The 14,179-nt window shown below is 42.9% G+C and overlaps 2 protein-coding genes across 2 annotated transcripts; one reads left to right on the top strand and one right to left on the bottom strand.

Moving 5' to 3' along the window:
* Positions 1–49: 49 nt before the first annotated feature.
* On the bottom strand, positions 50–1,147 carry LOC122035916 (F-box/kelch-repeat protein At1g64840-like). The gene has a single exon (XM_042595074.1). It carries the CDS (start codon positions 1,145–1,147, stop codon positions 50–52), a length of 1,098 nt encoding a protein of 365 aa, XP_042451008.1.
* Positions 1,148–7,673: 6,526 nt separating this feature from the next.
* Positions 7,674–9,555, top strand: LOC122035932 (BAG family molecular chaperone regulator 2-like). Its single transcript, XM_042595092.1, has 4 exons — positions 7,674–8,284; positions 8,385–8,641; positions 8,736–8,882; positions 8,953–9,555. The coding sequence occupies exons 1-4, from the start codon at positions 8,041–8,043 to the stop codon at positions 9,277–9,279; spliced, it is 975 nt and encodes a 324-aa protein (XP_042451026.1). The 5' UTR covers positions 7,674–8,040; the 3' UTR covers positions 9,280–9,555.
* The last annotated feature ends 4,624 nt before the right edge of the window (positions 9,556–14,179 follow it).

The raw sequence follows: 14,179 nt of genomic DNA, 5'->3' as shown, positions 1-14,179 counted from the left end.
AAGTACTTCAGCTAAGCATTTTGCCGAACGGGTCGAGAACACATGTGCTTTAGCAGAGGCTAGGGAGCACCCATACCGTCTCCATTGCGGACTCACCTTTGAGCAACCCCGGCGAATCCGGAGAAAGCACTTCGATCGTCTGCTCTTCCATCGAGAACACGTACCAGGCATCCTTCCGCCGGCCCACGTAGTAGATGCAATCGCCTCTGATCCCCAATCCAGTTCCGGTGGCGATCGATCCGGCGAAGCCGGTGGATCCAAGGAACACAGCCCTTCCCCCCAAGTCAAGCGCCTCCACCCATCTACCGCTCTTGAAGTCCCATCGGAAAACGTCGAAACCGCGCTGGAATCTGTGGCACAGGACCAGCATGTTGCCGCCGGCTTCGGCCAGAAATTGCTCGTAGTGGGCGGAGGCGGGAGCGGGGGCGGCCGCACTGCCGTTGCGTAACGGGTGGAAGTCTCGATCGGCGGAGAGATCCGCGACGAGGAGCTGCATCGTGGCGGTGAGGGCGTAGAGATTGCCGTCGCGGAAGAAGATCATGTCTTCGATGCTTGGATCGGAATCGCGGATGGTCCAGACGGAGTCGCCGATGCGGGAGTATTGAATTAAGGATCCGCCCTTGGAGAAGAGAAGGACGACGCAGTGGTGGCCGGCGGTGACGGGGTCGGAGGAGAGGAGGACTCGGCGAAAGGGTAAGGGGGCGGTGGGGAGGCGGATCTGAGATTGGGTGAAAATGTTCCAGAGGAGGATCTTGGATTTAGAGGAGTGAGTGGCGGTGACGAGGTGGCCACCGGGGACGAAAGCGAGGGAGCGGCGCGAGTGGACGCTCCATGGGAGCCGGAAGCGGTAGAGACGGCGGCGGGGGAGGTCGAAGAAGGCCTCAGTGTACGAGGGAAAACGGGTGAGGAGGAGGAGCGGCGATTGTCCGGCGAGGGCGTCGACGGAGGGGGCGGCCGCCGATCGCCACGCGCGGCAGACTCCGCGGAAGGCGAAGAAGTCCTCGAGGCTGTCGAGGCGATGGAGAACGGCGAGAAGGAGCGGCGGGGTCAGTGATGCCCAATCCCTCCTCTTCGTATCCGAAACCTCTTCCTCTCCTGCTCTCGGAGGAGACGTAGAGGAAAACCCACGTCGTTTAACGAATTCCATGGAGAGAGAGGGAGAGACTCTCCTGCTCTCAAAGGAGACGAAAACCCACGGCGTTTAACGAATTCCATAGAGAGAGAGACCTTTACAAATTGCAACGCAAAACACAACACACTGATTTACCTTTTGCAGCTGAGAACGCGTCAAATTATAGGGATGTCGGATTTTGTGTATTTCATCCTACCAATCATTTGCTCATTTGGTTATTGTGATTTTATGTTGGATACGATGTGCCATATTGAGAGCAAACTTGACTGTAATGGCAAAACACAACATAGTACGCCAACAAACTTGACTGTAATGGCAAGTATCTGCCATATTGAGAGCAAAAGGGTAAAAAATCCACTGAATATTAAAGTAAGTAGAGAAATCCATTGAGGTATCGTCCATTGAATGTTAACACCTTGCCAAGCATCCAATGCAATCTCAGCATGCGGAAACATCTGCTGCAATTGCGGAAACGATGTTGGCTTTCATAATGATATCAAAATGCAATCTTTGCGGGTAAGCTCGGGATGAGATCCTCTTATCCGTAAAGGTTGGACCAGTGCATTAGTGGGGGTAATGGAGGATGGATCTTTTGGTTCGTAAATTGCGGATTAGAAGATGATCCATTTTTTTAGACCTTTGATTTGAATGGATTCCACCTATTTAAAAGTGGAGTCTATCCAAATCAAAGATCCTCATGCAATGGATCATCCCTTGGTCCACAATTTGTGGACCAGAGGATCCCTATTGGGGGTAATGGGATGGGATCCACTGGTCCCCTTGTCCTGGTTCGCTCCTGGACCAAGACAAGGAGATTGGTGGGAGGCAATGGCCCCCACCTGTTAGGCGGGGCATTACCCCCCACCAATGTAAAGGCTGGATCAGGGACTTATCCAGTCTTTGCGGACCAGAGGATCTCATCCCGGGGGCAATGGCACCCACCTGTTAATAGGTGGGGGTCATTGCCTCCCACCAATCCTCTTGTCCTGGTGCAAGAGCGGACCAGGACAAGGGGACCAGAGGATTCCATCCTGGTAAGCTCTTTCCACATTAGTGCTAATTCATAGGTGTTATAATACGTATTAATAAAAAGATGTTAATATACATCTAACTCTTTCCCGGAATTAAATCTATGGTGACAAATTATAATTCACAAATATAGCATGTCATATACTAAAAGTATTTGACATGTTTCCAAACATATTAAAATGTTTGTAGCCAAACACTAAACTAAGCAAGTATTTGGTGGATCATTTGTAAATATTTCATGTGATATCTTAAATTTTTTTTCATGATTTATTGGGTGTCATAATACACCATATATTTTAATCCGTTTTTCTTTATGTCATCTCATATCTATTACTTTTACTGTATGTTTCGTAATAAACAGCCACTTAAGTTAGGACTTCTAAGGAAAATATCAAAAAAAAATTTGAATATCATTTTTCTTGTTTATCCCATCATACTTGCATCTGGGCTCCTTGCACACTGGATATGTATCTTTATTTTCGTGCTCATCCCAAAATAATATACAATCATTTCTACATATATGTATCTTCTCACATGTCAATCCTAACTCTTTTAATAATTTTTTGGCTTCGTAATGAGAGTTTGGAATCACGTTCTATTGAAATGCCTCTTGCAATAAAATAACTGAAGTAGTATATCAATTAACTTGACCAAAAAATTGAATATAGAAAAATTAGTAAAGTGTAATACAACTCTTTTTATGCTTCTTTAAACATCGAGGTATAACTTCCTCTAATATCATGTGTATTCATATTTTTATTAATATCATCTAATTGAGGTCTACTTGCATTTTTTAAATAAGTAAGTATGTCTTAAAAATTATCTGATCCTGTCGGGAATCTGAGAAGACGGAACTGTCGGAGTGACGTGACTGAAATGTTGACCGCATCTCCATGACCCGGATGGTGAGTTGTCTTCTGTGTTTACTGAGTCATCAAAAGTCCTCTAGTTAACAATACCTACAGCCAGTGACTGGGTTGCCCCGGTCTCTGGTACCTCAATGCTCGAGGCGGGTCCCACGAATATATAGTAGCCGAATAATAGTAGAATAACGAAATGCACGAATAAAAAGTATGATAACGTACCTTGGCCCCGGGGAGGGGGGCACCCTCTGGTTGACAAGTGGACTGGTCGTAACGCTTGTGATAAGCTGTCTCAGATTAGCCTCCTTTGATATAAAATATAATGACGAATAGCAATGTCATATGTAAAAAGGAGAGTGATAATCTCCCTATACTTGGGCTCGCGGAGGCGAGACTTTCTATAGCATAACGGATCAGACGGGATGGAGAACTAGGTCAACACGGATCGGTGGTAATACAAGTCGAAGGTCCCACGGAGCCAGGGAGTGGGAACATATGAACGACTCGAAGGTCGGAACCATATCAGCTCGCAGGTCGAACACCACATCAGCTCGCAGGCCGAACACCCTATCGGCTTGCAGGCCAAAGTAGATAAATACTACGGAATCTAAGAACTCAGGCGGCGGCTGTTCAGAGGGCGAAGATCGTGGATGAGGCGGCGACGGTAGCCGCTGGAGGCGGCGACGGTGACAGCAGTCGAGGGAGGCGGTTGTGACAGCAGTGACTGCGACAAATGCTGGAGGAGGCGGCAGCGACCGCTGGAGGCGGCGGCGGCGGCCATGAGGCGGTGAGGGTGTCAGTGGCCGCTGGGGACTACGACGGCCGACTGAGGAGGTGATAGGTGGCGATGACAGTGCTCCTCGACGGCGTCAACACGGAGAAAGGAGGAACGGTGACTGTCCTGTGTGTCCCTGTGCGTGAGGCGCCAACGTGTCTACCCGAGAGCGACGCCGGAGTTGTTAGCCCGTATCGGCGGTGGACCACCGGAGGCGGCGGACCAACACCCATGCCCCTTTTTCTCTTGGCGACGGAAAAAACCAGCCCCTCCACTCTCGCAATAGTGCCATCTCCCTCTCCTTAAAACCCTACACTATGAAAGGACTAAAATGCTCCCTCTCCTTCTTGTTTCTCCTACACCCTTATGCTACATCCGCATCTTTCTTCAAAATCATAATCATATTCCTCTTCATTTACAATATTTATGTTAACAGATGATATAACAATTTCATCATGAAAATTCCAGACTTTGTATAATATATCAAATCCCCACCGATAAATTCTAATCCAACTCATATTTAAACAAATTGTCACACCTTTAACATGGACAATGAATTTTAGATAAATTAAAATTTATCATTTTCATCGACGGATCAAAACAACTCAAAAATTATCATTTAAATATCAAAAAACACTAAAGCCATTATTTAAGTATCAAAATATCTCTAAAATTATCATCTAGTATTAAAATAACCTTAAAATTATGATTAAAAATATTGAAAATACTAGAGATAAAAATAACTAGTATCAAGATCATCTAGTATCAAAAATCCTAAAATTATCCTTTCTAAAGATTAAAATATGCCTAAAACTATCATCTAAATATCAAAATATCCTTTGAGATTATCATTTAAGTACAAAAAAAAAAATTGATTAAAAATACTGAAAATAATACTTGAAAAACTTCAACCATGAGAGAAAAGATTTGAAGGAGGGTCGGAATATGAAGGCTGGTCGAAGCAGAAGCAAGACAATCGCCAGAGCAGGGAGTAGGAAGGAAGAGTCACCAGAGCAAGGAATAGGAGGGAAGAGTCGCCGAAGTCGTCAGAGTCATTGGAGGAGAAACACAGCGTAGGAGAAGAAGTGGAGGAGGAAAAAAAAGTATGGTGTCGGAGGAAACTAGGGCTTTTTTTACGTATGTTAGCAACAATTTTCCATTTTCGCCACTAAATCTTGCGATTAGCGGCAAATTAAGTCATTTTGTCACTATAATAGAGGTTTAGCAGTGAAAAATCCCTGTTCACCGCTAAGCACGAGGTTTATCGGTGAATACAATTCATTTCGTTGCTAACATTACAGTTTCACTACGAATTCGACCCCATTAATTCACCGCTAATCTTTCTTTAGAAACGGGACGCGCCTAAAACCCTATTAGCGATGAATTATAAAATTCATCGCTAATATATATATATATATTTGAAATATTATTATTTGCAACCATATTAATTGTCCGAGCGCTGAGTCGACAAATGCTGGGGGCGTGGCGCTCTCCGCTGTCTCTTACTGGTGATGTGGATCTCCGACGAACCTGCAAAGAAGTCGAGCCGGGAAGGGGTTCCTGGCGACGAGCCTCCGACGCTCAAGTCAGGCAACGAGGAAAAAAGGAGACAGAGTAACTGTGGCTACAGTGATGAGAATTCTGCATACCTCCGTCGAAGTTTGGGGTCCTTATATAGGACCCCCGAGGAGGCGCGTGCACGCTTCCCCAGACATACCTCAGAATGGATGTGTCGGAAAAGCATGTCTGACGCTATTCCGCAATCGTCCGAGCATATCTCTGACGTGACGGTGGAAACATCCACCGTACGATACTCTGTCCGGTCCGACCGCCGACCATGTTGTTTGTCGGCGGCAGACGTCTCGAGGATGATGTTACCAGCTGTCCCTTTCGTCTTTTTGAGTCTCTTGTCGTTCCAGGGCCAAGCGGAAGCGGTCCTGCCGCTCGGCGCTCCTAGCACTCGGGCATGCGTATGCATCGGACCGAGCGGGAAGATCCTCGGTTCTATGCTCGGATGGGATCGCACCTCTGTGATTTGTGCTCCGACCGAGCGGCCTGTCCACTCGGCCCATAAGCTACTTTACCTTGAGCGTCGGAAGCTCGACATGCGGTCGAGCTATACTCCGTTCGGCTTGGGGGATCTCCGGCCGGCCGGTCAGAGGTCCTGTCTGCCCGACAGGATCTCGACGCTGCTCCTATTGACCTTTGACCTCCGCGTGCCATTGACCGCCGTCAACGTGGGTCCCCTGTCCTTATCACTAGATCACATATGATATTTAGTCGCAAATAGCACTATATAGTTACGAATTAAAATTTCATCGCCAATAATTTATAACTATTTTTTTTATAGTGTGTTTCTTATTACCCTAAATTTAATCTTCTATTTGTCTCAAGAAACCCTTTTGATCAGTCAAAGTTGTTTCAGCTCTAAAACTTTAATAGTCAATCCTGATCTTAGCATTTTTTCTACAACGCCTTGGAGATAAGTCAAACGACGAGATACATCAAAGGATGAATATTCTATCTCCAAATGTCTATAAGATCATTGATACACTACTATTACCCTTTTGGATCTATAAACAATTAAATTATTATCCTACAAACAAAAAATTGATGTAAAATTATGATGAATTAATAAGGATAAAAAAGAAAAAAAAATACCATTGTCATTCATGTCTCACTTTTGATGGCTTACCCTTTTGAATTAGTATGCTTTAATTATAGAGTGTATCTATTGGCTCATTAATAACTTATTCAAGATTTTGACCTCACTTATTAATTTCAATGTCTAGATAGAATCAATTATATTGGGTCATTAATAACTTATTCAAGATTTTGACCTCACTTAAGAATTTCAACGTCAAGATAGAATCAATTGAGTTCGGTTTGCCGATCATCTGCCCTAATATATACTTAAATAATGCCAATGAAACTCTCGAGCATGGTGCAACGATAAAATTCTCAAAAAGACATTCAAATATTCACAATTTGAATCTCAATTAAAATATATTATATATATTTTCTTCAAGTGGAATGAAATATCTAAACATTTGTTGTTAGATAAAGAGTTACTCATCCTTTTAAATTTACCCAATAAATGAATAAGGACGGTCATCCGCCTCCATCACTAGTTAGAATTTAGGATGATTGATTGTATTCCATAAAAATTTGCTATGAGACATCATGATAAATTAAAAAGTAGTTATGGTAGATGGTCTAGAAATTCAGTATTATATAATTACATTCTATTTATTTATAAAAAAAATTTCTATAAATAATCGTAACTAGGGATCAAATTAGAAATATCTGAATAATAATTTAAAAAGTCCGGGCGTACTTCATCAAATTCGTTAATCATGTGAGTATTAACTTTCAATTTGCCTTAAACCACGTGTCGTTAAACCGGTCTTCGCCTGTTAATTATATCTTAATCATCTACGTCGTCGTACGGTGAGCCATCGCTTTCGGGGACCACGGGGTGGAAGATCGGACGGCTATTACTCACTGTCGGTGGTTTGTGGTCCCCTGCTCGTCTTGCCGACAAAGCAGACCGAGGAAAATCCACCAACAACCTTAGCCCTTGCTGTTCCTCAATCACGACGCAGGTGTTCTTTTGGGTAAACTGAAAAATTAACTGCGTGAAATGTTAGTTAGGATGAATAAAACGGGCGGGTCCCGCTGAATAATGCCGCTGTCGCGGTGTCGTGCTGCTGTCTGAGCCGGTTTATTAATAACATATCGGCAAATTGCCAAAAGCAATTAAGCAAACAGAGTATAACGTACAGCAACGACATAAAAGCGTTTCAGTTTGGCCGTGATGGGTGATCATAACAGTTGTTACGTAGCTGTAAATAGCGCGATGAGTTTTATATCAGAGTTCTTTTATTTCTCAACTCGCCCACTGTTCTTCTTCGAGGTCCGTTTTGAGTCAAGAAGAGCGAAGGAGAAGATTTTTGTTTGTTTGTTTTTTTTTTTTGCTGTAAATTTTGTTCGCATTGTTTGTTCGTATTGTTTGATCTTGATATCGTGTACTATTTGTTCCTTTTATTTCTTCGCTTTACTATCCAATTTGTTCTTCTTTTCCGGAAGAGGAAGCAATCGGTCGGAGTTCGGGGAAGCAAAAAGAAATCTTTCTTCTGCTGTTCTTCGATTTTTTTTTTCTTAGTTTTTATTTTGAATTAGAGGCGATATCTTGTCGGTTGGATTTTTCCATTTGGGAATTTCGGAGGAGAGATCTGAGAATGCGGTCGAGGAGGGCGGAGGGTGGGGAGGCGGCGGGGGCGGCGGCGGCAGCGTTTACTTCCGTAAATGAGACTCCAGATAAGAAGGTTGCGGAGTGGGAGGTCAGGCCGTGTGGGATGCTGGTCCAGAAGCGCGATTCCGACGCCGATGCCAGCGGTGCGGCTCCGGTGCCCACCGTCCGCCTCAAGGTCAAATACGGCGTCGCGTCTCACGAGATCTACATCAGTTCCCAGGCGACCTTCGGTAAGAATTCCATATTCGTTATTCTTCTGTTCGATTGGTCGGCAAGGTGTTCGATGAATTGAATGAGAGAGTATTTCCGGTGATGTGGTTCGCTGCGCAGGCGAACTGAAGAAGCTTCTCTCGTCGAAGACTGGTCTCCACCCGCTCGACATGAAGCTGGTGTACAAGGACAAGGAGCGGGACTCGTCGGCATTCCTGGACATCGCCGGCGTGAAGGACAAGTCGAAGGTGCTGCTGCTTGAAGACCCCACGGCGCAGGCCAAGCGCTTGCTCGAGATGCGCAAGACAAAAAAAATGGAGAAAGCGGCCAAGTCCATCTCCGACATCAGCCTCGAGGTCGACCGCCTCGCCTCCAAGGTAATAATCTCCCACCGCCGGCCGCCGCCGCCGCCGCCGCCGTCATCTACTTCTTTTCCTCCAAGATTCGATCTTTTTCTCAATAATTTATCAGGTGTCGGCGTTGGACGCGATTTTGAGCAAAGGTGGGAAGGTAATGGAGAACGACGTGGCCAATCTCATCGAATTGCTGATGAACGAGCTGATCAAATTGGACTCCATTATTGCTGAAGATGATGCCAAGTTGCAGAGGAGATTGCAGGTAAGATCAATTCTGCCCTTGAACAATCAATAATCGTATCAAATCTGACTTCATTCTCTGCTTGAATCAGATCAAGAGAGTGCAGAAGTACGTGGAGACACTGGACATGATCAAGATCAAGAATACAAAGGCACAACAACCGAACCATCAGCCACAGCATCAGGTTCAAACTCAAAATCAGCAACAAATGCATCAAAATGGGAACTTGCAGCAGCAGCAACATCCAATTCACACTCAGTATCAGCAGCAACTCCAGGAGAAGAAGGTGGTGGTGACAACCAACTGGGAGACATTTGATTCTCTATTCATGCCATCCACCTCCGCCGCCGCCGCCACTGCAGTCACCTCCATCGCCACCCCTGCTCCTCATCCGAGATTCGACTGGGAGCTGTTCTGAGCATCTGGCGGATTGCCACAGAAGAAGAAAAGGCAAAAATTCCTGGCTTGGAAGCAACATTGTGTGTGATTATGCTTTTGTAGCTGTTTCAATTTCTGGTGAGATCCTCTAAAACAACAGCATTTCCTTCTGCTCTATTACTCTTATTCTTTGTGTGTATATGTTATCTCGATAGAGGGTTTCATCCAGATCCATGAAAAATAATGAACGAACGAATGATTGTTATTGTTATGTCTACCATTTGAGGTGAAAGAAAGAGTCTACTTTTCATAATTAGGGTGATCGATATCCCATTCAACTGACAGTAATATGATTGGATCCCCTCAATCGGGATGAGTTCAATCATTCCTCTTTTTATGATTTACTCGAGTAAATATCATCATAAAAGGTAAAGTACTCGTGTTGAAATCTTGGTTGGTTGTGCTGAGATGCCTTTCTTCCCGCATCAAGTATACACAAACAGGGAGATGCCTTGCCAATAAAGATCAATCATTTCAAGAGCATGTGCTGGTTAGTGGATCCTTCCACAAAAGCAGATTCTTCTTCTGGTACAAAAGCAAAATTAGTAGTAGTAATAAGAATAGTCGTTGGATTTGCACGACCTACTAGGTCAAGTTATGATCCAAGTGCTAAATATATCTCCTTCTCTTTTAGCTTTGATTGATGACGTACAGTATGGATGGTTGGTTGATACGGTGTATAAGAGTGGATCCCAATAAAATCAGGAAGTCAAAAGTCAAAGACACATGGTAGTTAAAAATCAATAAAAAGAGACAATCAATAATCAGGAGAAGGAGGGAGTTACATCACCGTCATCAGTCGCATAATTCTTGATTGGGCACAGGCAAGACAGGTTCCCAGATCTGAGACGTAAGACGCGGCCTGGACTAGTTCCTGACTTGCCTCCAACTAATCGGACTTCCCCAGTTCGGGCTGTATAGATGGGGTTGATATTTTCACTAAGATAACTCTCGGTCGGCTCTTCAACGATCAAGACGTGAAACATGGGTTCCTCGCCATAGTCTCAGATAAAACCCGGTCAGTTCGCCACAGCTCATCCTCCTTATCAAGGCTCAAGCCTGGTGGTACATCTGAGCGGTCGTCCCGAGCTGTCTGTACTAAACCCGGGCAGGACAGAAAGCGCTAAGCGACAACAATATCAGGGAATCGTAACCTCCTGTCATAGAATAACTGTCATACGTCAGGGAATATTCCAGTGGTCTACTATCACCTGTGAATGGAACCTTCCTTCCATCAATAAAAGACCACCGTACATCCTCTCTCACTCGACAGGCCCTGACACCCGATATTCTCTGACAACAGGCAGACTCTAAAGATATACAACCTCATATAAAAGGGAGATTCTCTTTCGTAGTCAGGTATGTACACATACATACTCATTTTTAATAGTTTTTTTTTTAATCGTACACTGTTCTTCTAGGGAAAAAAGACTTGACTATACATACTCATTTTTAATAGTTTTTTTTTTAATCGTACACTGTTCTTCTAGGGAAAAAAGACTTGACTTGAGCATCGAAGGGTCTGCGCTGGGAACTTTTTCCTAGTTTCTGGTCTCTAACGCTCCGGGTACTTGTCGGAGTATGTGCAGAGTTCGGATCTTCATACTATAGATCAGAGAGTTCTACATGGGGTTTACTTTTCGGACGTACATATATCGGATGCATCAAAATCGTCTCTCCGTTAATACTAGTGCCATCTCTTTCAACCTCATATCTCAGACAACAGGATTAATAGTGATGTCAAGCCTGTGAATTTATAACAAATGGAGTGAATTTTGATTTGTCCAATACTTGGATTCTAACCAGAGTCACATGACTTATCATGAAGAAGAGTACTCCGCATTCATGAGACTGAAACTGAAGTTAGAGCATTGTGTCATGACTAATAATGCTTCGTCCCATCAATACTGGTTGTCCATCTACTTTCATGTGGTGCGATGCAGTGGTCCAATCGAAGCAGGACAAACGAGTAGATGATGCATAATGTGGCTGGGAAATCATCATCAGTTGCCAAATACACTTACAGTGACACTTTCTGGCCACACTCGTTTGGGACATTAAATGGCCATGAGGTCTTTGAAGCCACAGGCCCCTTGTGGTGGAGCCTTCTATGTGCTGGTCTCCAACTCTCCCTTGGGGATTTGGGGGCATTGGCAGGCCTGTTACCTGCCCATATCTGTAGACCTTGTCCATACCCGATTAATAATACTCAGCGGCCGTTCTCAGTCATGCTCAGGTTTGCGTCTCACCATCACATCAACACTGCTGGACTAAAAAGGAATGTGACATCGGAATGCAGCTCTAATTGAGTCTCTGAGTTGTTCTCTTGGACGTATACGCCCGACATAAGACAATACAGAGGAGAATGGATTGAGACATGAAAATATTTTTATTCAGGTGAAAAAAAAGTATACATTTTGGTAGTGAGATATTTTAACACTAGCAGAATGTTATAGGAACATGTTGAATTAAAAACACCCTCAAAATAAAAGCGGTTGTGTTTAAACATGAGCTTAATGGAAGTGATCATTATGCTCCCCACAAGTGGAGGTATGCCTCCGGATGATTCCTTATGATATATCAAATTCTAAACTATATGGTATTGAAAAGTTAGTATAACAAAAATATTGATATATCTGAATTTCCATTATGATATGAACTTGATTTCATTTATAATGATAGTCATGTTTTTTCTTTGAAAAATATTATAATTGAACATGTAGATTTCATTTGATTTTACTCTTCAATTCTATTTGAAGGAGTGACATTTGATGGTAGTCAGATTTACTCCAAGAGATGTAACAAGTTCTCCTGAATAATATAGTTAAATTCTTCCTTTCGGGTTGAATAAATATTGCCGAACAATATCATCAAAGCCCGCATTGTAATATTACTAAATTCTACAAAGTAATAATAACATGATTTTAACCGAGTGATATTACTGAAGGTCTGTCTAGCAATGTCATCAAAATTCCGCAGGGCAATATTACTAAGTTTTATAGAGCAATAATGACAAGGTTTTAATTGGGCGATATTATCGAAGATCTGCTGAACAATATCGTCAAAGCCCTACATGACAATATTACTAAGTTTTACAAAGTAAAAACAATAGGGTTTTAACTGAGCGATATTACCGAAGTTCTGCCGAACAATATCATCAAATTCTCACAGGGCAATATTACTAAGTTTTACATAGTAATAATGACAGAGTTTTAGCGGGGCGATATTACTGAAGGTTTGCCAAGTAATATCATCAAAGCTCCGCAAGATAATATTACTTTGTTGTACAGAGCAACGTCTAAGCCCCACCAAGAAATAACACTCAGTCTCACAGAGCAATACGTAAAGGTATATCAAGCAATAATGTTAAGTGCCCATAGAGTAATATTAAAGTTTTACTGAGCAATAATGCTATAGAATTATTACATTATATAAATATTATTACTATTACATACAATTACATTATATATGTATATCATTATTATGACTATATACGACTATACAACTATGACCAACCAATTACTTGAAATAAAAAGATTCAAACAAAAAATTTATAATCAACAAAAAGAGGAATCCACCCGGGGAGAGGCTTGCGTCTGATTAGCTAGTTGGTGAGGCAATAGCTTACCAAAGCGATGATCAGTAGCTGGTCCGAGAGGATGATAAGCCCCACTAAGAAATAACACTTAGTCTCACGGAGCAACACGTAAAGGTCTATCAAGTAATAATGTTAAGTGTCCATAGAGTAATATTATAGATTTATTGAGCAATAACCCTCAGTTCCACAAAGTGACATCGTTGAGGTTCACCTGGCAATAATATTAAGTTTTCACAGGGAAATTATATTAAAGCCCGCAGAGCAATACTATTGAGTGAGCCTTTCGCTAGGAAGCTTCTGGTTGCCGGCACATTGCAATCGATGATCGGAAAAATAAGTGATGGATGTCAGAGATGGTTCCCTTGATTTTTCCTCATAATACATGGCAATTAATGAATGACGAATGAGTAATGATTGTCAAAACTAGTTCCTTGGGAGCTTTCTTCGCTTTACGTGACAGTCAAGGATTGAAAGCACGATAACGGATCATTAGAAATTGCGTCCTCACTGACTTAGGCAGGAAGAAGTAAAAAGGTGCGAAGGCAGGTGACGTGGAGATTCTCTTCTAACAATTATATAAGCACATCTGATGATAGCTTTTAGGTACAATGATCTTTTATTTTCTAACTAGTGGATGTAACTCTTTTTTTTTTCAAGTTATTTTTCTTCCTTTATTTTTTCTCTCTCCATCGATTGCTAACTTGAGCATCGGAGGGGTTGTGCCGGAGGGGCCACGTCGGAGGAGCCACGCTGAAGAAGCCGCACTGGAGGAGTAGAACCAACTGTAATCAAACGATACGAGAGAATAGGACTTGTTGAGAAGGAGGAGCTCGAGCGAGTAGAAAAATGAGCCATCAATTTATATTAAAATTTTGATATTGATATGGTATATGTGGTGATCCGGTGGTAAGAAAGGGCGGCCCGCATGAGTAGGGGTCAACGACACGTGGAGGTCAAAGTTAGGGGTGTCAATTCGGGTGGGTCGGGTCGGGTTGGGTCGGGTTGGATTTTTTTTTTATTTTTTTTAACCCAACCCGAACCCGACTTCAACCCAAAACACCTAAACCCGAACCCGAACCCGAACTCGACCAACCCGATCAACCCGAACCCGACCCATATAACCCGAAAATCCGATTCAAAACGACTTTTTTGGGATATTTTCCCTATAATTCTTCACTTTTATCTCAATACTCCATCATTATCATACAAACATGATATTAATATACATAAAAACATCTAAATTTTTAAAATAAAATTTGATTTAACCCCAAAAAAACCCACA

The sequence above is a fragment of the Zingiber officinale genome, unplaced genomic scaffold, assembly GCF_018446385.1.
Source record: "Zingiber officinale cultivar Zhangliang unplaced genomic scaffold, Zo_v1.1 ctg126, whole genome shotgun sequence".
NCBI classification, from domain to species: domain Eukaryota; kingdom Viridiplantae; phylum Streptophyta; class Magnoliopsida; order Zingiberales; family Zingiberaceae; genus Zingiber; species Zingiber officinale.
The sequence above is the reverse complement of the archived record's forward strand: the minus strand, read 5'-3'. Positions and strand labels throughout refer to the sequence as shown.

Excerpts from the sequence above, each read along its gene's own strand:
- LOC122035916 (XM_042595074.1), bottom strand. The coding sequence starts at position 1,147 with ATGGAATTCGTTAAACGACGTGGGTTTTCCTCTACGTCTCCTCCGAGA.
- LOC122035932 (XM_042595092.1), top strand. The coding sequence starts at position 8,041 with ATGCGGTCGAGGAGGGCGGAGGGTGGGGAGGCGGCGGGGGCGGCGGCG. Across the intron at positions 8,285-8,384 it reads CAGTTCCCAGGCGACCTTCG|GCGAACTGAAGAAGCTTCTC; the intron begins GTAAGAATTCCA and ends TTCGCTGCGCAG. Across the intron at positions 8,642-8,735 it reads TCGACCGCCTCGCCTCCAAG|GTGTCGGCGTTGGACGCGAT; the intron begins GTAATAATCTCC and ends ATAATTTATCAG.